Below are 23,075 nucleotides of genomic sequence, written 5' to 3'. Positions count from 1 at the left end.
GCTGCTCTGAGGCTTAGGTCATCAAGGCCCCATTCCTTTCTTTATACATTTTTTTTTTTAAATCTTAAAACCGGGTCACTGTCCGTGTGGAGTTTGCACATTCTCCATGTGTCTGCGATGGTTTCACTCCCACAACCCAAAGATGCACAGGGTAGGTGGACTAGCCACGCTAAATTGCCCCTTAATTGGAGAAATATAATAGGGTGTTCTAAATCCTTGTTCAAAAAGAATTTATACAATCTATCAAACCGGAACTGAACATTTCTAGTCTTTTAAGACAGCTATATTTTTATTACAAACACTGAGTCAACCTGATAGCAATCAGACCAGTCCCACCTGGCTAAACACCCCCTCCCCCCCTCCCCCCCTCTCTCTCTCTCTCTCTCCCCCCCCCCCCCCCCACCTCTGTCTTTTCCCATAGCCCTGCCAATTCTCTCTCTTCAGATAATTATCCAATTCCTTGTTGAAAGCCTCCACCACACTGCCAGAGCATTCCAGAAGTCCAAAATAGTTCAGTGCATTCCACTCCCTAATGACATTGTGTAAAATGGTTTCTTTTTCTGATATCTCTTTTGGTTCTTCTGCCATTCACCTTAAATCGGTGTTTCCGATCCTTCTGCCAATGGGAACAATTCCTCTCTATCTGTTCAGTCCAGACCCCTCATGATGTTTAGTGTCTGTGTCAAATCTCTTCTCAACTTTCTCTTCCCGAAGCAGTTATGAAACCATTTTCATAAAAATGTTTCTGTACCCTCCATAAATCCGCCACAACTTTGCTAAATAGGTTTCACAAGGCAGAGTGAAGGGGGTGAGTTACATAGAACATACAGTGCAGAAGGAGGCCATTTGGCCCATCGAGTCTGCACGGACCCACTTAAGCCCTCACTTCCCCTGTCCCCGTAAGCCAATAACCCCTCCTGACCTTTTTGGGCACTAAGGGCAATTTATCATGGCCAATCCACCTAACCTGCACGTCTTTGGACTGTGGGAGGAAACCAGAGCACCCGGAGGAAACCCACGCACACACGGGGAGGATGTGCAGACTCCGCACAGACAGTGCCCCAGCAGGGAATCGAACATGGGACCCTGGTGCTCTGAAGCCACAGTGCTATCCACTTGTGCTACCGTGCTGCCCTGTTGTTTGTACACATGCAGCTGAAAATGCAACTATATTCACCCTTCCTGACCTGGTTAACTAATTAAAATGCTTCCAGCACTGAATGGTCAGAATCAGAAATATTACTGCAGCGGGAGCCAACCCAGTGTTTCATAAAGGTTCATCATAATCTTCCTGCTTTTGTACTCTGTGACTCTCTTTATAAAGCCCAGGATGGACTTCTGGTGGCGGCCATGGAGGAGTAAGTTGCACATTTGATAGCTCCCGCCTGGAACAGACTTTTGGACCTTCCCCCCCCCCCCCCCCCCCCCCCCCCATTTTTTATTTTGGATTTTATGGGATAAATTGGTGAAGAGTGAGACAGTAGGGAGAAATCCCCCTCCGGTGTATGGAGAATTGGACCAGAAGTGGCCGTGTGAGACGACAAAGTTCTATAAGGGAGACGGAAGTAGAGCTGGTAACACGGGACAGCATGGCGGGGCAGCAGAGCCGTGGGGAGACGACACAGTGGTCGACGGAGCAGCTGGTGAGGTTTTTCGAGGATTGCTTCGCCAAGCTGAAGAAGGACACGCCGGACCGAATTAAGGCTTCAATTGATCAAGTGATTCAAAATCATGAAACCCACGGGTGAGCAATCCAGGAGGTGGAACAAAAGGTGTCCCAGCACGAGAAGTATATAACCGTGCTGGAAAACAAGGTGGGGATCATGAACGATCGCCAGGAAAGAATGCAGGAGAAGCTGCAGGACCAGGAGAACAGGGCCAGGAAGCAGAATCTCAGAATTGTCGGCCTCCCAGAAGGCAGTGAGGTATCGGATGTGAGGGCCTATGTGACAGACATGTTGGAGAAGTTGATGGGGGCTGGGGCATTCCCTCGGCCCCTGGAATTGGACAGAGCGCACAGAGCCCTCGCGAGGAAGCCCTGAGCGAACGAACCGCCGAGGGCCATGGTGGTACGTTTTCACCGTTTTATGGACACGGAATACATTTTGAGGTGGGCCAAGAAAGAACGGAGCAGCAAGTGGGAGAACTGTGAGTTGCGCATCTATCAGGACCTGGGAGTGGATTTGGCCAACAGGCGAGCTGGGTTTAATCGGGCAAAAATTACCCTCTTTAAGAAGGGGGTAAAGTTTGCCAGTCTGCGGGTCACACATAAGGAACAAGACTTCTACTTTGAAATGCCAGACAAAGTATGGACCTTTATTAAAGAAATGAAGCTGGAGGTGAATTAAAAGACACATAAGCCTTGGGGAAGTACTGTGGCAGCGATTTGTGGTGCTGGATATTATAAATTTAAGTAGCTCTATATGAAATAATGGGCTGTGTGGATGGTTAAAGGTTGCTTTGTCTTGCAGGGACCTTGTTAGAGGGGGGGAAGGACTTTGAATTTGGTTCTGCTTTTTTAGGTTACTATCTTTCTAAAGTGCCTGTTTCTTCACTGTTTTTTCTGATGTTTGGTTACTGGGGAATGTGATGCTTTTAAAATGTTTATTCATGTGAGGGGGGGGGGGGAGGAGAAAACAATTGGGAGACAGACTGCTTGGTGCCAGGGGCGGGTGCTATCAAGTCAGCATGGGTCAGCTGACTCTCAGAAGCGCAGTGGGGGGTGAGCAGGTGTTAAGCTGGAGCATGACTTGGGGGATTAGGTTTATAGTATTGTTGCTGGGGGGGGGGGGGGGGGGGGGGGGGGGAGGGGAAGAGCCGCTTTGCTGACAGGGGAGGAACTGATACTAGGGGACAAATGGGAGGTCGGCAGCCCGAGTGGGGGCTCAAGGAAGCAGAGGGCGCGAGCTCGAGGCTGGCCTAAAAAGGTGATGGCTAGTCGGGCCAGGCTGATCACATGGAACGTGAGAGGACTGAATGGGCCAGTCAAGAGGGTTCGCATGTTCGCGCATTTGAGGGAACTGAAGGCGAACGGATGCTACAAGTGACACACCTAAAGGTTAAAGACCAGACGAGATTAAGGAAGAGGTGGGTTAGCCAACTGTCCTACTCAGGACTGGACTCAAAGACCAGGGGGATAACGATCTTGATCAGCAAACGAGTGGCATTCGAGGCAGGGAGAATCGTGTCAGACAAGGTGGGTAGGTACATAATGGTGAGTGGGAAGCTGGAGGGGGTGCTAGTGGCACTTGTGAACATTTATGCTCAGAAATGGGATGTCGTGGAATTAATGAGGCAGGTGTTAGGTAAGATCCCAGACTTAGAGTCACATAACCTGATCATAGGAGGGGAGCTTCAAAACAGTCATTGATCCGGAAGTGGACCAGTCAAAATCCAGGACAGGGAGGAGGCCGGCTGCGGCATCCGACTTTTTTGTTCTGAGCAGGGCATCAATACCGAAGGTGGTGGATACTGAGTACTCGGCAATCGCAGTGTCGGACCATGCCCCGCATTGGGTGGATCTACGGGTTAGTCTGGAGAGAGGCAATGCCCGCTGTGGAGACTGGATGTGGGGTTGCTAGCAGATGAAGCGATTTGTGGGCGGGTTAACAAGTCCATCCAGAACTACCCGGAAACAAGTGATACGGGAGAGGTCTCTGCAGCGACAGTCTGGGAAGCTTTGAAGGCAGGAGTCAGAGGGGAATTAATCTCAATACGGGCCCACAGAGAAAAGGCGGAACAGGCTGAGAGGGATAGGTTAGGGCAGGAGATACTCCAGGTGGACAGGAGATACTCGCAGACCCCGGATGCGGGGCTACTGAGGGAGCGGCGGAGGTTACAGGTGGAGTTTGGGCTGTTGACCACAGGGAAAGCAGTGGAACAGTTGGGGAAGGCAAGGGGGGGGGGCGATCTATGAGTACAGGTAAAATGCAAGCAGAATGTTGGTGCACCAGCTCAGGAAAAGAGAGGCAGCCAGGGAGATAAGTAAAGTAAAGAGATGGTAATACTGTCCTGGACCCAGCGGGGTGAACAAGGTGTTTAAGGACTTCTATAGTAAATTATATGAGTCGAAGCCGCCATCTGGGGTGGAGGGGATGAGGCAGTTTCTGGATCAGTTGAGGTTCCTGAGGGTGGAGGAGGACCTGGTGGAGTGGCTGGGAGCCCCAATTGAGATTGAGGAAATAATCGTGGCTGGAGGGCATGCAGTCGGACAAGGCCCCGGGGCCTGGCGGCTACCCGGTGGAATTCTATGAGAAGTTTTCAGAAATATTGAGCCCACTGCTGGTGAGGACATTTAATAAAGCAAGAGAGAAGGGAGTCCTCCCCCCAACAATGTTGTAGGCCTCAATTTCACTGATCCTCAAATGGGAGAAGGATCCGGACCAATGCAGGTCATACAGCCCAATTTCTCTGCTGAATGTGGATCCCAAGCTGCTGGCTAAGATACTGGCCACAAGAATAGGGGACTGTGTCTCGGGGGTGATAGAGGAAGACCAGATGGGATTTGTAAAGGGCAGGCAACTCAAGGCCAATGTTTGAAGGCTTCTAAATGTTATTACGATGCCTTCAGAAGGAGAGGAGGTGGAGGCGGTGGTAGCGATGGATACGGAGAAGGATTTTGATCGGGTGGAGTGGAATTACCTGTAGGAGGCGCTGGGAAGGTTTGGATTTGGTGACGGCTTTACTGACTGTGTGCGGTTGCTCTATCAGGTACCAGTAGCGAGTGTGCGTACGAACCGGCTGAGGTTGGGGTATTTTAAACTTCAGCGAGGGACGAGGCAAGAATGCCCCCTCTCCCCGTTATTGTTTGCTCTGGCCATAGAGCCATTGGCCATGGCGTTAAGACCCTCTAGGAACTGGAAAGGGATGGTTCGGAGGGGAATGGGGTGGAGCACCGGGTCTCGATATATGCAGATGACCTGCTGTTGTACATTGAGGACCCGTTGGAAGGGATGGGGGAAGTAATGCGCACCTTGGGGGAATTTGGCAATTTTTCGGGGTATAAATTGAACATGGGGAAAAGCGAGATGTTTGCGATCCAAGCAAGAGGACAAGAGAAGAGACTGGGAGAGCTGCCGCTTAGAATGGTAGGGAAGAGCTTTCGATATCTGGGAATCCAGGTGACCCGGGAATGGGAGGCACTGCACAAGTTAAACCTATAGAGCTGGTAGAACAAATGGAAGGGGACATCAGAGATGGGACATGCTCCCGCTATCACTGACAGGGAGGGTACAGACCATGAAAATGACGAACCTCCCCAGATTTCTGTTTGTCTTTCAGTGCCTCCCCATCTTCATCCCCAAAGGCCTTTTTCAAGCGGGTGAGTAAGATTATTTCGGACTTTGTGTGGGCGGGTAAAACCCCGCGAGTGAAGAAAGTGTTGCTGGAGCGCAGTCGGGGGGGGAGGGTGGGTTGGCGCTGACGAACTTCTGCAATTACTACTGGGCGGCTAAAGAGACATGATTAGGAAGTGGGTAGTGGGGTAGGGGTCGGCATGGGAGCGGATGGAGGCGGCGTCATGTAAAGACACCAGTTTGGGAGCACTGGTAACGGCACCTCTGCCGTTCTCGCCAGCCCGATACTCCACAAGTCCAGTGGTAGTGGCGGCTCTGAGGATCTGGGGGCAATGGAGGAGATATAAGAGAGTGGAGGGAGCATCAATTTGGACCCCGATTTATAATAACCACAGGTTTGTACCGGGTAGGCTAGATGGCCGGTTCCGGAATTGGCAGAGGGCAGGAATTAGAAGGATGGGGGATCTATTTATAGACGGGAGCTTTCCCAGCTTGAAAGCTTTGGAGGATAAATTTGAACTGCCAGCAGGGAACGGGTTTAGGTATTTGCAGGTGAAATGAAATGAAATGAAAATCGCTTATTGTCACGAGTAGGCTTCAATGAAGTTACTGTGAAAAGCCCCTAGTCGCCACATTCCGGCGCCTGTCCGGGGAGGCTGATACGGGAATCGAACCGTGCTGCTGGCCTGCTTGGTCTGCTTTAAAAGCCAGCGATTTAGCCCAGTGAGCTAAATCAGCCCCTGCGCGACTTCCTGAGAAAACAGGAGCCGGCCTTTCCGCTGCTGCTGCCGCCACGGGGGATACAGGATAGAGTAGTCTCCAGTGCCTGGGTGGGAGAGGGGAAGGTATCGGATATTTACCAGGAGCTTTCGGAGGCGGAGGAAATCCCGGTGGAGGACCTTAAGGGCAAGTGGGAGGACGAGTTAGGAGGTGAGGTTGAGGCGGGTCAATGGGCGGATGCCCTAAGCAGGATTACTACCTCCTCATTATGCGCCAGGCTTAGCCTGATACAATTTAAGGTACAATTTAGTCCACCGGGCACACATGACAGCGGCTAGGATGAGTAAGTTCTTTGGGGTTGAGGGTAGGTGTGCGAGGTACGCGGGAAGTCCAGCAAATCATATCCACATGTTTTGGGCATGCCCGAAGCTTACAGGGTTTTGGCAGGATTTTGCTACGGCACTGTCCACGGTGCTAAAAACACGGGTAGTGCCGAGTCCGGGGTAGCGATCATTGGAGGGTCAGAAGATTCGGGAGTTCAGGGGGCGAAGAGGCCGACGTCTTGGCCTTTGCCACCCTGGTAGCCCGGAGACGGATCTTGTTAATGTGGAGGGACTCGAAGCCCCTGAGTGTAGAGACCTGGGCTAGTGACATGGCTGGGTTTCTCAGTCTCAAGAAAATTAAGTTCGCCTGAAGAGGGTCAATGGTTGGGTTAACCCGGAGGTGGTAGCCGTTCATCGACTTTCTTGAGGAAAATTAAAATGTCAGCAGATTAGTATTCCAAAGGCGGAGGGGGGTGATTGTTGTTGTATGGTTGAGGTGTGTGAAGATTGGGCTGGGGGGGGCGTAATGTTTATTTTACCATGTTGATGTCATTGTTTATGTTACTGTTATAAAAATTTTCAAATACCTCAATAAAATATTATTAAAAAATAAATAAAGCCCAGGATGCTGTGTGCCTTATTAACCACTTTCTCAATTTGCCCTGCCACCTTCAACAATTTGGAAACATATATTCCCAGGTGCCTGTGTTCCTACAACTCGTTAGATTTGTATCTTTTATTTTATTTTGTCTCTCCTCAGCCTTCATACCAAATGTAGAACTTTACACTTCTCTGCATTAATTTTAATTTTAATCTGCAGTATCCACCCATTCCAGCTTCCCTCTGTCCTCTTGAAGTTTATCACTATTTTCTGCACAGTGCACAATGCTTCCAAGTCTTGTGTTATCTGCCAATTTTGAAATTGTGAGAGGAACAGATTTAAGGTTGTAGTGACCCCATCATTGAACAATCCTCAAGAATGGGACATGGGTGACCATTATCCCCAATGAAATGTAACCGAGTGTGAACCTTCAAGGGGAAAGTGAGAAAAATGAAATCAGAAAAATAACACAAAACAATAAACATTATAATGAACTGAAATCTCTGAATGCTTTGACTAAATAATGTGGCAAGCATAATATACTTAATATAATTTTCTGCTTGATTTTTGTCCCTATATTCCACTCCATTTTATTTAAATTTAATATAATCACACAGAGCGGTTAGATTAGAAGAATTAGAAGAGAAACTAGAGAAATAGGAGTTCAGAGCTAGGGTAGGGGAACTTTAGAGAAAGTTTGCTCTGCTGAGCTAGTTAAAGAAAAGGTGGCAGAGGCAGCTGATCTTAGCAGCAAAGGCAGCAAGGCAAGGGTGGATGTTGTTCAAGACTTGCAAAGAAAGAAGTCTTGTACATGAGTGAGCCATATAAACAGAGACAAAATAATTGACAATAGGAATGTTCAAAAATGCCCCCAAAAGACAACAGAACTAGACAATCGCAAAATTTTCAACAGTTACTGGATTATTTAAACCATTAAAGAGGATAAACAGAATTTTTTCCTACCAAAAGATTTACAATTATAATGCTACAATCTTGGTGAACTGATTCTGTATATTTAAAACGTTGAGTGGTCACTATAACACACTGACTGCATATCTGCAATATGTAATCATTATTGCTGGCCTTTAGTTTTAGCAATCAACTTACCAGTTACAGACTGCCATAAATTTGGAAGTTATTATTTGGAACTGCTGCAGTAAATTTATCAGAATTTCTGTACAGTTGTGTAATTCTGTGCTAAGTTTACCATTATTCATGCAAAAGGATCACAAGTTACTCAAAGCAATTAAAACACTGTGCCTTGTGTCCAAGAATAGTTAGGGACACAGACACACTCAGTAAAGGATATTACAAATAGAAATAATTTTAAGCCGTACCTTTGTAAAGTACGAACAGTTTCCTTCATCGGAGACAAAAGCCACAGCACCTTTCACTCTGGATGAAATATTGCACCCATCTCCACCATCCCTGAGAATATATGGTGCTGATCTCCAGCTTTTCATTATCCAGTCGTATCTGGCATCCAGACGTTTGGTAACAACTGTTAATTTCAATTCTGTAACAAAAAATTGTGATAGAATGTAGCGAACCATCCAATCATACCAGTTTGACATCAAGAACAATTTATATTTTTAGAACATATTTAATGTAAATGAAACATCACAAGGAGCTTCACAGGTGAACTGTGAAACAGTCTGACACCAAGTCATAGGAGAAGATATTAGGTCAGATGACAAAAGCTTGGTCAAAGAGGTGGGTTTTAAGAAGTGTCTTACAGGAGGAAGCAAAGGTAGAGAGGCAGAGAGAGGTGTAGGAAGGGCCTTCTTAGAGCTCAAGTTTTAATGTGGGAGACCAGCCCAGAAACCCGCCATGGGATGCTCTTGAACATCAAAGGAAGATGACGTGTAGTGAAAATGAATGTACAAATGCGGGTTTCGACCAGAGATGAGCTGTGATGGGGGGCAAGTCAGGCAATGTCACAGATGTGGAAATAGGCAGTCTTGGTGATGGTGAGACTATGAGGTAGATAGCTCATTTCAAGATCAAAACATGCCAACAAACGGACTGGCTTAAGCTAAAATTATGGCCAGAGAGAGAAACGGAGTCAGCAGCTGAGGAATGGAATTTGGACCGAAATCAATGGTTTCAGTCTTCCCGATATTTAATTGGAGTTTGATGCCAATGTACAATAAACTTCCATGGCACTGAAAATCTCAGGCTTTGTTTTTACTTGTTCACTAAGCCTGGGCGTCACTGGCTCAGCCAGCATTTATTCCCCATCCCTAATTGTCCATGATACGGTTTTGGTGAGCTTCCTGAACCACTGCAATCCACGTGGTGTAAGTACATCCACAGTGCTTTTTGGGAATCCAGTGACAGTGAAGTCAGTCAGGATGTGGCTTGCAGGAGAACCTGCAGGTGTGGTGTTCCCATGTGCCTGCTGCCCATGTCCTTCTAGGTGGTGGAGGTTGTGGGTTTGGAAGGTGCTTGGCGAGTTGCTACAGTACATCGTGCGCACACACACACCATCACCTGGTGCGCACACTCCACCTTCCTGCGCACACACTTCACCCTCCCACGCGCACACTCCATCACCACCACGCACATATTCCACCGCCTCACGTACACTGCACCACCACAACGCATACACTCCCCCCCCCATGCACACACTCCACCAACCCATATGCACACATTCCACTACCCCCCCAACACACACACACTACACTACCCCCCCAACACACAGACTCCACCAACCCCCATATGCACGCACTCCACTACCCCCCCCCCAATGCATGCACTCCACTACTCCCTAAAGCACGCACTCCACCAACCCCCCCCCCCCCCCCCAATTAGGAGTGGGTTATCTAGTAATAATTAAGAAGTTATCTTATTTAAACAGTACTTAAGTCTCACCTTCTATCATTTTTAAAGGGAGGAATGATGCTGATAAGCAGATTCTCATATCTGACACACACACACACACACACACATAACCCCCCCCCCCCCCGTTCCCCCCACCACTCGCACGCATATTCCCCCACCCCCTCAACTGCAGACACACCCTTCACCCCCACCGCACACACACACTCAACCCCAACTACACGCACACACTCCACCCACCCACCCCCACACCCGCAGCCCCTTTAGGAGTGGGTTATCGGGTAATAATTAAAAAGTTCTCTTACTAAAACAATACTTAAGTCTTACGTTATTTTAAAGGGAGGAATGATGTTGAAAAGCTGATTCTCATCAGACAGACACATCCCTCTCTCATCACACGAAATCCCCTGTCGCCCACTCACATGATGTGAGCAAAATTATATTCTCTGGTGAAGTCAGCCCATTCATGACTATCAAAGCACGGTCCATTGTCAACATTACAGTGTTTGGAATACCATGTCTGGCTAAAATTTCTTTCATAGGGGCAGCACGGTGGCTCAGTAGGTCAGCACTGCAGTCTCACGGCGCTGAGGTCCCAGGTTCGATCCCGGCTCTGGGTCACTGTCCGTGTGGAGTTTGCACATTCTCCCCGTGTTTGCGTGGGTTTCGCCCCCACCACCCAAAGATGTGCAAGGTAGGTGGATTGAACACGCTAAATTGCCCCTTAATTGGAAAAAAATTAATTGGGTATTCTAAATTTATAAAAAAAAACAAAAAAAAAACAAAAATTTCTTTCATAGCTTTTGTAACAGATCTGGCTGTTAAATCGGACAACTTGATGACTTCCGGATAATTCAAAAAGTAGTCCATGATTAATATGTAATCACGACCATTCCAATGAAACAAATCAATTCCTGCTTTCAACCATGGAGGTTTATCCAATGCATGCGGTAGAACTTTTTCATTGCATTGTGCAGATTGGAATTTTTTACATATTTCACATTCGAGTATTAAATTAGTGACGTCTCGGTTGATACCCGGCCAATACACAGCTTGTCTTGCTCTTCTCTTGCATTTTTCAATGCCAAGGTGACCTTCATGTATCTGGTTCAGAATAATGGGTCGGAGTGAGTGACAAAGGTATTACCATCCAATCAAGTCGAAGTAACAATCCATCCATAACTGTTAGTTCAGCTTGTATGTTCCTAAACTTGGAACAATGCCCTTTTGGCCAACCATTGTTCAGATGGTCTATGACTCATAGTAACATTCTTGGTTTCTTCACGGTTGAGGTTCAGTTTGACATCTGATCCAGGTAGAGTTTCAGCTCGGAGCTGCACTTGAGCTTCTATGTGCTGTATAAATTCAGGTGGTTGCTCTTCTGAATTAACAGAATGTGATAATACGTCAACAATTATCAATTCCTTGCCTGGAGTATATACAAGTCGAAAGTCGTATCTACGAAGCTTCATCAGGATTCGCTGTAACCTTGGTGTCATATCATTTAAATCCTTATGAATGGGAGTGGCATGTGGCGCAGTGGTTAGCACCGGGACTGCGGCACTGAGGACCAGAACTCCTCCAGTGCCGGGCATGCCCAGAACATATGGGCATGGTTCGCTGGACTCCCCGAGCACCTGACACACCTGTCTTCACCCCCAAAGAACCTACTCATCCTCGTCCCGGTCATGTGGGCCCGGTGCAGCACCTTGAATTGGATAGGCTAAGCCGCGCACACGAGGAGGAAGAATTAACCCTCTCCAGGGCATCAGCCCATGTCCCGTCTTCGATCTCTTCCTCCAGTTCCCCCTCCCACTTAGCTTTCAGCTCCTCTACTGACGCCTCCTCCGCCTCCTGCATAACCTTGTAGATATCAGATATCTTCCCCTCTCCGACCCAGACCCCCGAAAGCACCCTGTCGCTCACCCCCCTCGCGGGAAGCGAAGGGAATCCCTCCACCTGCCGCCTAGCAAATGCCTTTACCTGCAGATACCTGAACATGTTCCCCGGTGCCCAAATTTCTCCTCCAACTCCCCCAGGCTCGCAAACCTCCCATCAATAAACAGGTCCCTCAGCTGTCTGATGCCCGCTCTGTGCCAACCCTGAAATCCCCCATCAATGTTCCCCGGGACGAACCTATGGTTCCCCCTTAACGGAGCCTCCATCGAGCCCCCCACTTCTCCCCTATGTCGCCTCCACTGCCCCCAAATCTTGAGGGTAGCCGCCACCACCGGACTCGTGGTATACCTCGTAGGAGGGAGCGGCCACGGCGCCGTTACCAGGGCCCACAGGCTTGTATCTCCACAGGACGCCCCCTCCATCCGTTTCCATGCTGCCCCCACCCCCTCCATTACCCACTTGCGCACCATCGACACATTGGCCGCCCAATAATACCCCGTGAGATTGGGTAACGCCAGACCCCCCCATCTCTACCCCACTCCAAGAAGACCCTCTTCACCCTCGGGGTCCCATGCGCCCAAACAAAGCTCATGATGCTGCTAGTCACCCTTCTAAAAAAGGCCCTAGGGATAAAGATGGGCAAACACTGAAAAAGGAACAAGAACCTCGGGAGAACCGTCATTTTGACGGACTGCACTCTACCCGCCAACGATAGCGGCACCATGTCCCACCTTTTAAATTCCTCCTCCATCTGCTCCACCAGCCTGGTAAAATTAAGCTGATGGAGAGTCCCCCAACTCCTGGCCACCTGCACCCCCAGGTATCTGAAACTCTTCACTGCCCTCTTGAATGGGAGTCTCCCAATTCCCTCCTCCTGATCACCCGGGTGTACGACAAATACCTCACTCTTGCCTAAATTTAACTTATAGCCCAAGAAGCCCCCAATTCCGCTAACAGCTCCATCACCCCCGGCATTCCCCCTTCTGGATCCGCCACATACAACAGCAGGTCGTCCGCATATAGCGATATACGATGTTCCTCCCCACCCCGCACCAGACCCCTCCATCTCCCTGACTCCCTCAACGCCATAGCCAAAGGTTCAATCGCCAGTGCAAAGAGCAAGGGGGACAGGGGGCACCCCTGCCTGGTCCCACGGTAGAGCCTAAAGTACTCCGATCTCCTTCCATGGTAACTACACTTGCCATCGGAGCCGCGTAGAGCAGCCTCACCCATTTGATGAATCCCTCCCCGAATCCGAACTGCTCCAGCACCTCCCACAGGTACCCCGACTCAACTCTATCAAACGCATTCTCCGCATCCAGCGCCACCACTATCTCCGCCTCCCCTCCACTGCCGGCATCATAATAACATTTAGCAGTCTCCGCACATTCGTGTTGAGCTGCCGTCCCTTGACAAATCCTGTCTGATCCTCGTGTATCACCCCTGGCACACAGTCCTCTATCCTGGTGGCCAGGATCTTCGCCAGCAACTTAGCGTCAACATTGAGGAGCGAGATAGGCCTGTATGATCCACACTGCAAGGGGTCCTTATCCCGCTTCAGGATCAGAGAGATCAGCACCCGTGACATCGTCGGGGGCAAAGCCCCCCTCCCCCTCCCATGCCTCATTGAAGGCTCGCACCAAGGGGCCCACAAGATCCGCATACTTTTTATAAAATTCCACCGGGAACCTGTCCGGCACCGGCGCCTTACCTGACTGCATTTGTCCAATCCCCCTGACTAGCTCCTCCAACTCTCTCGGCGCCCCCAGCCCCTCTACCAGCTCCTCTTGAACCCTTGGGAACCATAGCCTGTTCATGAAGCTCTCCACCCCCCCCTCTCCACATCGGAGGTTCTGACCGGTACAGTTCCTTGTAGAAGTCCCTAAAGACCCCATTTACTTCTGTCCCCTTCTGCACTACATTCCCACCCCTATCCATCACTCCACCAATTTCCCTAGCCGCATCTCGCCTGCGGAGCTGATGCGCCAACATCCTGCTCGCCTTCTCCCCATACTCAAATACCGCGCCCTGGGACCTCCTCCACTGTGTCTCCGCCTTCTGGTGGTCAACAAGTCAAATTTGGCCTGCAAACTACGCCGTTCCCCCAGCAACCCCTCCTCTGGTGCCTCCGCGTATCTCCTGTCCACATCCAGGAGCTCCACCCACCCCTGCCCCACCCACCCCTTCCTCAGACAAACCTGGTCCGCCACCTTCAAGTGGGTCTCCTGGAGCATAGCCACGTCCACCTTCAGCCCCTTCAGATGAGAAAATACCCTAGTTCTCTTAACCCGCCCATTCAGCCCCCTCATGTTCCAGGTAATCAGCCGGATCAGAGGGCAACCTGCCCCTCTCCCCCGCCGGCTAGCCATAGCTTATCGACTGCTCGCCCCAGGAAAGCTCGCCCCGCCTGACCCGTTCCCCATGGCGATAACGCCTCTCCTCTACCTCCCCCCGGCCCACACCAGCTCCTTCCTGGCCATTCCAGCAGCAACCCGGTATCCCCCCCACCCCCCCCAGGATAGGACCCCTCCTAGCCGCGATGCACCCTCCATGGTACTTCTGTGAGTCAGCTGACTTTTGCTGACCCGGCAGCTCCCGCCAAAACCCATCTCCTCCTGGCATGGGGTCATCCCCCTCTTGCCACACCTCCTTGGCACCGCTTCAGCGCGGGAAAGAAAACCAGTAGAGGCCACGCCCCCACCTCCAGCTCCGCCCCCCCCTGCCCCGCAGCGCGGACAACCAGAGGAAAGCCCGCGCTTTCACACTGCCAGACCCCACCCTTCTGACGCAGCTCCTCAAAACCCAGTTTCACCCCAACCCCCAGCCCCGTACAGAAGAGAACATATAAAGCACATACCCCCAACGTTCCCCACATACCCCACACCCATACCCAACAGACAAACCCACCCGGAAACAGAGCAAAATGAAAACCAGCATAAAAAAAACACGTGTCAAAATTGAAGAACAGCAACAGCGAAAACAGCAACGGCCATAGTGTGTCCCCAGACCCTAGTTAGAGTCCAGCTTCTCCGCCTGTACAAAGGACTACGCCTCCTCCGGGGACTCGAAGTCACCCACAGATGCGCAGGCTGCAGCATTCCAAATCTGACCTGCTTGGCATGCAGCACCGCCTTCGTCCGGTTGAACCCGGCCCGCCGCTTTGCCACCTCCGCACTCCAGTCCTGGTAGATTCGCACTACCGAATTCTCCCACTTGCTGCTCCTCTCTTTCTTGGCCCAGCGCAGCACACACTCTCGGTCACTAAATCGATGGAACCGCACCAGCACCGCCCGCGGAGGTTCATTTGCCTTAGGCCTCCTGGCCAGCACTCTGTGAGCTCCCTCAAGCTCCAGGGGCAAATGGAAGGACCCCGCTCCCATCAACGAGCTCAACATCGTGGTCACGTACGACGGGAGATCCGACCCCTCCAGCCCCTCCACCAGGCCCAGGATCCTCAGATTCTTTCGCCTCGTGCGAACGTCCAGCTCCTCCAAGCGGTCTTGCCACTTTTTGTGAAGTGCCTCGTGCAACTCCACTTTCCCCACGAGGACCACGGCCTCCTCCTCCCGCTCAGCGGCCTGCTGCTGCAACTCCCGAATGGACACCTCCTGGGCCGCCTGGGCCCCAAGCAGCTTGTTGGTAGTCGCATTCAGGGAGTCCAGCAACTCAGCCTTCAGCTCCGCAAAACAGCGCAGAAGAGAGGCTTGCTGCTCCTGCGCCCACTTCCACCAGTCCTCGGGTGTTCCGCCGGCCGCCATTTTGTCCTTCTTCCCCCGCTTTTCTTGGGGAGCTGCTGCAGCTTTTTCCTTTGCCCCACTCTGGGTGAGCACCATAAATTATGGGGAATGCTCCTCTAGACACCTTCCCCCACCGGGATTCGTCGAGACAGCGCCGTTTGGGGCCCTCAAATCGGCCCAAAAGTCCTTAAGTAGCGGGAGCTGCGGTGCGGCTTAGCTCCGCATAGCCGCAACTGGAAGTCTCCAAAGCCGATTTTCTGACCGCTCCACTCCTAGTCCAGGCCATCCACCGGTGGAGAACCTGAGAAGGAGTGTTCCCACACGGGGAAAAGTCCAAACAGCACCACTACGAGCCCTTAAAAGAGCCCCAAAGTCCGAAAATAGTGGGAGCCACTGAACGTGCGGCTTAGCTCCGCATCACCGCTACCGGAAGTCCGTCTCCGCTTCTTCAATGGCCTTGGTGAGATCTTTTCACAGTTCTTCCCTCTGCTGCTAGAATTCAGATTTCATAAAGGCCCTCAAGTCAGCTTGAGACCTCCAAGCTGGCCCTTCCCCCGCTTGCATGCTTGCAGAGGCTTTTGTTTGCTGCTGCTTCAGACAAATCTTGCACTGTTTCTGAGGGTCTGATAACCAAGAAACATACCATTCCTGGGGGAAAGTACTCCTCGAACATTCACCTACGCCTTTTCATCGAAATTCCAACCCGTGTTGCTTTAAAAAGAGCTATTTTCTGTAACCTTAGGCAGGAGCTGCCTCTGTGTGATCACTCACTCCAGGATGCACACCGGAAGTCCCACGCTAAATTGCCCCTTAATTAGAAAAAAATAATTGGGTACTGTAAATTTGTTTTTTTTTTAATCCTTATGAATGATATGGACAATTGGTCTGTGGTCAGTTTCGACTGTAAAGGTAGGAAGACCATAAACATAATCGTGAAACTTTAGAACACCCATCAGTAAACCCAAGCACTCCTTTTCAATTTGAGTATACCGTTCAGTCGGCGTCATTGCGTTGGAAGCATAGACAACTGATAACCATAACGAATTGTCATCTTTCTGTAACAGAACTGCTCCAATTCCACTTTTACTTACGTCTGTTGAGATTTTTGTTTCTGTGTCGGAATTAAAGAAGGAAAGAAGAGTGCAGTTGTCAATTGAGACTTTAAATCGATCCATTCTTTGTGATGTTGGTCAGTCCATTCAAACATGGTCGACTTTTTGGAAGAGATTTCTGGGAGCAGTATTTCTGGACAAGAGGTTGAGAACGAACTTTCCTCAAAAATTCACAACACCTAAAAATCTCAAAACGGCCTTCTTGACCTCTGGGACTTATCATTTTTTGTATGGCAGCAATCTTGTCATTGTCAGGTTGCACGCCATGTTCTGAAATCTGGTCTCCAAGGAACTTCAGAGTCGAGATACCAAAACTACATTTGGTCCTGTTTAGTTTCAAACCAAATTCATGTGCTCTTTGAAATACTTGTAACAATCTTGAATTGTGTTCTTCTCTTGTAGATGACCATATAATTATATCATCCGCATACACTCGTACACCTTCACTACCATCAGTCATCGGTTTCATCACTCGATGAAGAATCTCTGATGCTGAGATAATTCCAAATGGCATCCTGTTGAAACAGGACCTACCAAATGGTGTGTTGAACGTACACAACATTTTGCTGGAGTCATCCAACTGCATTTGCCAAAATCCTCTGGAGGCATCCAGTTTGGAAAAGATTTTAGCATTCGCCATCTCACTGGTGATTTCTTCTCTCTTGGGTACAGGATAGTGCTCTCTTTTAATATTTTTATTAAGATCTTTAGGATCATTGCATACTCTTACTTCCCTGGAAGGTTTTTTTTACACATACCATGTAACTAACCCAGTCAGTTGGTTCTGTAATGTTCGATATTATGCCTAGATTTTGCAGCTTAGCAAGTTCAAGCTTCAATCTCTCCCGAGGCGGTGCAGAAACTCGTCTCGGCGGGTGTACCATTGAATTTTATATTGGTAGGGAAGAGTACCCATGCCTTCGAAGACGCGCGGAAAGTGATCCAAAATTCCTTGTATGTCGTCTTGAATGGGTGATTGAGATGAACACGCACTATTAATCCTCTGAATTAGGTGTAGATCGTTACAGGCTTTCGCACCCAAGAGTGAAGATTTGTTTGAATCAACAATCTCAAATCTTAGAGATATAGCAGTGTCCAGATTGGTAACCAACAAATAGCAAGACCCCACTAAGGTGATGGCATTGCCATTGTAGTCTCACAATTGACAAGTTGATTTCTTGATCTTTGGAGCTTGTTTCAGCTTTGAAAGTTCAAGCCTATTGAGCAAATTTGCAAAAGCTCCAGTGTCAAGTTTAAATGTAATTTTAGAATCATTAACTTGAAGTACTGTGTTCTATTCCATATCTGTGTTGATAGAATGAACTACCTTAAGAGGAGATGAGACTTCTGTGGTTTCATCACACTTCTCAATGATGCCTACGAAGAACAAGTCTTCTAAGGAATAAGCATCAAGATCATTGGAAAAATGTTCTTCTTGAAAAGCGTTTTCCTTTGTGTCCACACTTCTAACATTCATCTGGTGTGAATTTAAATTTGAAGATTTAAATTTAAGAGTGGATCTGTACTGTGCAGCAAAGTGGTTGTGTTTACCACATTGTGAGCAAATCTTTCCTCGAGCAGGACATTTTTTTTGAGGGTGGGCATGTCCACACGTCATGACATTCACATCGTCACGCGGACAGCTACTTCGCGCATGCGCAGATCGGTCTTCTTCCATCTCGAATCTTTTTGCGAAGTGCACGTGTAGGCTTAGAACGCATGTGCGCAAGATGGCTGCCGTCCAAAATGCGCACCTTTCTGAGCTGCGACACAGCCCTAATGCATTCTACCTCGAGGTTCGTTTTTGCGCCTTTTTCTCGTAGGAGTAATTCATTATACTGGCTTTTGGATAATTGATGCATACAGCACATTTCGATTGCGTTTTCAAGCTGGAGATCTTTCTGTGTCAGCAAACTTTCCCCGAGCTTAGCATTGATTATTCCTAATACAATTTGATCAGTGATTATTGAATCAGTTAAAACGAAGAAATTACATGTTTGAGCTAAGAGTTTAAGGTCAGTCACAAAGCAATCAATTGATTCCCCATTATTTTGCATTCTTCTTTTGAAGCCTAAATACTCAAAAGTTTCATTAATCTGGATCTTGCAGTGAAAATCGAACTTTGCTATAACTACATCATATTTAGTCTTATCTTGATCCGCAGCAAATTGAAATGAGTTATACAGTTCTGTGGCTTGTGGACCACCATTGTTAGAAATAGAGATAATTTACGATCATTACTTGCATCGTTTAAATCCGAAGCTGACAGATACAATAGAAACTGCTGCTTGTACACTCGGCAGTTAACATCAAGTTATCCGGTGATCCGGAGTTGTCTTGGAGCGTGAGCTTTCTCCATCACTCCTGGATTCTTCAATGCCCCGCAGTAACAGGTCTGTTCTTCAAAATTCGACTTGAGTTTTAGTTTTTCTGACCAAATCCTTACTAAACTATCTAACCAGCTTCAGCAATCACTCTGGTGCCATGCTATATTACCACGTTGTGTTCTTTGAATTTTCTTACAGAATGATCTGATGTGTTGCTGACAAAGAATTCACCAATCAAAAGATTGAAACAAAATGAATTTATTGTAATGTTATCAATTAAATGAAGTTCACACACTCTACTGAGCTACAGATAATAATTAAGTAATATTGAATCTGTCCAGCAGTACTCAATAATCTAAATAGTCACTAACTACACTATGATCTAACCTCGTGTTAACTCTATCTAATCTAATCTTCTAGTGCTGTCACCATGCTTTCTCCTTGTGCTACTCCCAGAATTCCCTCAGGGTCTGACTTAAATACATAGAAGTGGTAGCACCTCCAGTGGAGGCTCAGGTTTGAATTCCATCGTGGCAGACTGTGAAATCTGAATTCAATAAAATTCGGAATTAAATGTCTGAAGCCAATTGTCATAAAGACCCATCTGGTTCACTAATCCCCTTCAGGGGCCATCCTTAACTAGTCTGGACTACATGTGACTCCAAATCCATACCATTGTTGTAGACTCTTAAAAAATGCCCTTTGAATTAGGGATGGGCAATAAATGCTGACCAAGCCAGCAATGTCCACATCCCATGAATGATTAGGAAAAATAATTGCAAGCTCCTTCTTTTTATTCACCTGTTTTTTGTGCAACAGCAAATCCATGTTTGCTTTGACAATTTGAGTTACACATCAACCAAGAAAAAAATTACAAAAACAGGCATGGAACAGTAGGCACAATGTCAAAGATAATATTTTTCTAAAAATGCTTTAATATAATTTAAACCATAAAATAAAAACATCTGTGCTAACAGCATTGCCCTGGATAATACTTTTCTCTGTAGCACGAATAGGCACTGATGTTTGCCTCTTTTGCACTTTGATACTATTTCACAAATTAATTGTGAAAAGTAAGACAAAAATAACGTAATTTATCCTTTCCTGAATACAGGAGTAAACATTTGACATCTTACAAATAATTGGCAATATTTGATTCCAAGGCTTTTGGGAAAATTATGGTCAGTATCAAAGTTAGCTTCTCCTCAACCTTCTTTAGTATTCTGAGTCTAGTGACTTTCCTAAAGCTAGCATCCCATTAGCTAATTTTATTATTCCTGTTTTGAATATTTACTTAGGTTGTATTCCAGTAATAACACGATGAAATGTTTATAACTATTATGTGTAATATCAGTAACCGGATTCATGTGCATGAGACAACCACTGTGTACTAGATTATTGCATTTTGAATACCATTAATTATACCTGGTGAAGTGAAAGCAACTTGAGCGAGCCCACAGTTATGGTCTTGACATCTCCAGGCATAGAAGATTGCAGGGATCCAGTTTCCCAGAGCATAGACAGGAATTGGTACAAAATGAAATCGAGACAGCAAGTCCTTAAACATAGTGATGTTCTTCAACCTGCAAGCAATAATTTTTCTTAGTATAACAATATTAATATTTAGCCCTAATATCTTACTCTTTGGATCCCATTTTTTTGCAAAGACTATCCCATTTTTAACTAATATTCAGGACCATGTTGTGACATATATAGATATATATATAATGCGTGAGTCACAAAGTATGTAATTTTTTGTTATAATACTCACAAGATCATAAAACAAATTTTTATATTGAAAATCGCTTTATTTACTGTGGGCTGAAAGTGCCAGGTAAGTTTAAAAAGACCGAACAAGCGACTTAAGCAGCAGCTCCCAAATCGTCAAATATTTACAAAGCTGTACCCTACAAATTACAAAACCATCAACAAGGAGCCGAGCTGTCTAGAAGTAGTCATCCAGGGACAACTGCTGTGAAATCACACTTTATGAATATACTGACTAGAAACCCTAATTGAATTTTTAGAATGACTAAAGCCACATTCCATTGACTTGGGACAACAATCAACGATGGCTACAGATTTGCATCACTTTACTTTATACATTTCAAAACTACTGAAATAGAGATAACCTCTCTGCAAAGCTGCACCAGGAACAATTGCCTTGAAGTATGAACAGAAGTTATCTCCTATTCCATTAGCAAAGCACTAAGATAATCACCTGGGCGCTCGAGTGGTGGAGACAAATCATTCAGCAGAATTACTTGGACAACAGGACTCTGGCTGAGAGTGGAATTTCACAACTATGATCTGATCAAGTTACAACTGGAATAAACTAAGCGTGGCCATATTTGGGTCACTGGGCATTTAGGGATAGGGTCACATGACAAGCCAGATATTCTTTGTGTGTGAGAAACTGTTTTTCTGCAAATCAAGACAAGCAACTGAGATGCTGAAGATGCAAGGTCCTGAATGGATTCCCCCTCTGTCATTCTTCATCTAACTTGCAAATTTTGAACACTATCTGCTGATTTGACTATCCAGGCTCTTTAGACAAGAGATTTTAAAAATAACTCAACCAAGCAGCTGTTATCTCCAGAAGAATAAATCATTTGCCTACATCTTAAAACTGCCTTGACTCTGAACCCAGAAGGACCAGCGGGCTTTGCATGGAATCAGCCAAGTCACCAGCCTCTAAGAGCCTTGTATCCTTTAATTTTACTGGACTCTAAATACATTAATCTATACTCACACACTAATCAATTTGTGTGCATGTGAAAGTTGGAGCGTTTTCATTATTTTACCTAGACCTGGTTAATTACAATAAAAACATCCTTTTTGCTTTAAATGAAAGCTCAAGGAAACTTGATCTGTCTGTTTACGTACTGTGACTATAACACTCTGAATTGTCAAACATATTATTTCGCAAAAACCTTTTGCTGTCAACTCAGTGGGAAAAGGGAAGAGGGCCAATCCTACCATATCTCTCCTGGTTGTAACACAAACAACTTAAGCCAATAGTGCATGACCCATCTCCTGAATCATTCACAAAAGCTTCAGACATGGGGTTGGATTCTCTGATTCTGGGGCAATGTCTCCACACCGGCATGGGAATGGTGGCATTTTAGATGTCACAAAATGGCCACCGATTCCCCATTTTGCTGGGGACTAGCAGGAAGGCAGTGTAGAGCACCCAGCTCTAGCTGTCGATATGCCCCAGAGAATTGCCGGGTCCGTGGCCGCGCATGCGCATGGCAGTGACCTGCAGCGGCCGCGCCGTGCAACATGGCGGCCGCGCCGTGCAACATGGCGGCCGCTGCTTACAGACCCGGCCCGCGAACTAGCCCCCCTTTGGCCGGCTCTCGCGCCCCAAACCACCGCCCTACACTGTCCCCTGCCTGTGGATCGACCCTCCCCAACTGTGGCAGCGCTGGACTGAGGTCTCACCCATCGGGAACTCGGCCGGCCGGGGGCAGAGAATCGAGGGGGCGATCTTCAGGCAATGTCCTGAGGCCGTCGATACGTGGCACGGCGTACTCCTACAGTACGCTGCTTTGGAGGAGGCGAAGGATCGTGAAAGCGACACCGCCCCCGATTTTGGCGGAAACTTGGATTTCAGCGTCGGCAACCGGAGAATTCAGCCCATATACTTTCAACAGTGGACTCTACCAGCCATATAATTTAATCATGTGAAATAATGCACCCGGAATCATGTTTGTTACCATCTTTGTGTAACTGGCCAGTTTTTGAGAGATCATTATGCGATGAACATACCTTTTTGTGTGAAACTGTTTTTATCCAGGCCAGGCAGAGTGATACTCGAAAAGACCCCGAGTTGGCGCTCTATTCCTCTCTCTCTAGCCATCCTGCATTCTTCAGCTCTGCCTATTTTCTGACCATACACATGCCTCAGTATCTTAATATCAACCCAACATCTACTGACTCCAAAAAGCGCCCATCTGCATCTTTAGATTGTCTCAACGCGGAATCCAAAAAGAGCCTCAAACCTGGTCTGAAACTGTCCAGGACATTGATCCACAGTATCTGGTGCAGTTTATTTTTTTTGGACAATTTAATCTACCCTCCCACTTTGAAACTTATTTATGTGCGTGATTGTGAACATTTGAATGTATAAGTGTGAGAGTTGGAGTGTTAACATGTGATTTAAATTGGGTACTAATGGCAATAAATACCATTTCGCTTTTAAAACTGAGAGTCCTT

General features: G+C 47.5%; 1 protein-coding gene across 1 annotated transcript in view; it reads right to left on the bottom strand.

The window, feature by feature from the left end:
* The window catches only part of si:dkey-256h2.1 (uncharacterized protein LOC337520 homolog), a 322,407-nt gene that overhangs the window by 269,374 nt on the left and 29,958 nt on the right, over window positions 1-23,075 (bottom strand). Inside the window, exons 2-3 of the mRNA XM_038797529.1 lie at window positions 20,280-20,437; window positions 8,276-8,454 (exon numbers count right to left, since the gene is read on the bottom strand). Coding sequence (XP_038653457.1) covers window positions 8,276-8,454; window positions 20,280-20,437 — 337 coding nt within the window. The remainder of the gene's footprint in view (window positions 1-8,275; window positions 8,455-20,279; window positions 20,438-23,075) is intronic.

The sequence above is a fragment of the Scyliorhinus canicula genome, chromosome 5, assembly GCF_902713615.1.
Source record: "Scyliorhinus canicula chromosome 5, sScyCan1.1, whole genome shotgun sequence".
NCBI lineage: Eukaryota > Metazoa > Chordata > Chondrichthyes > Carcharhiniformes > Scyliorhinidae > Scyliorhinus > Scyliorhinus canicula.
This window is presented reverse-complemented; position numbering and strand designations above follow the sequence as displayed.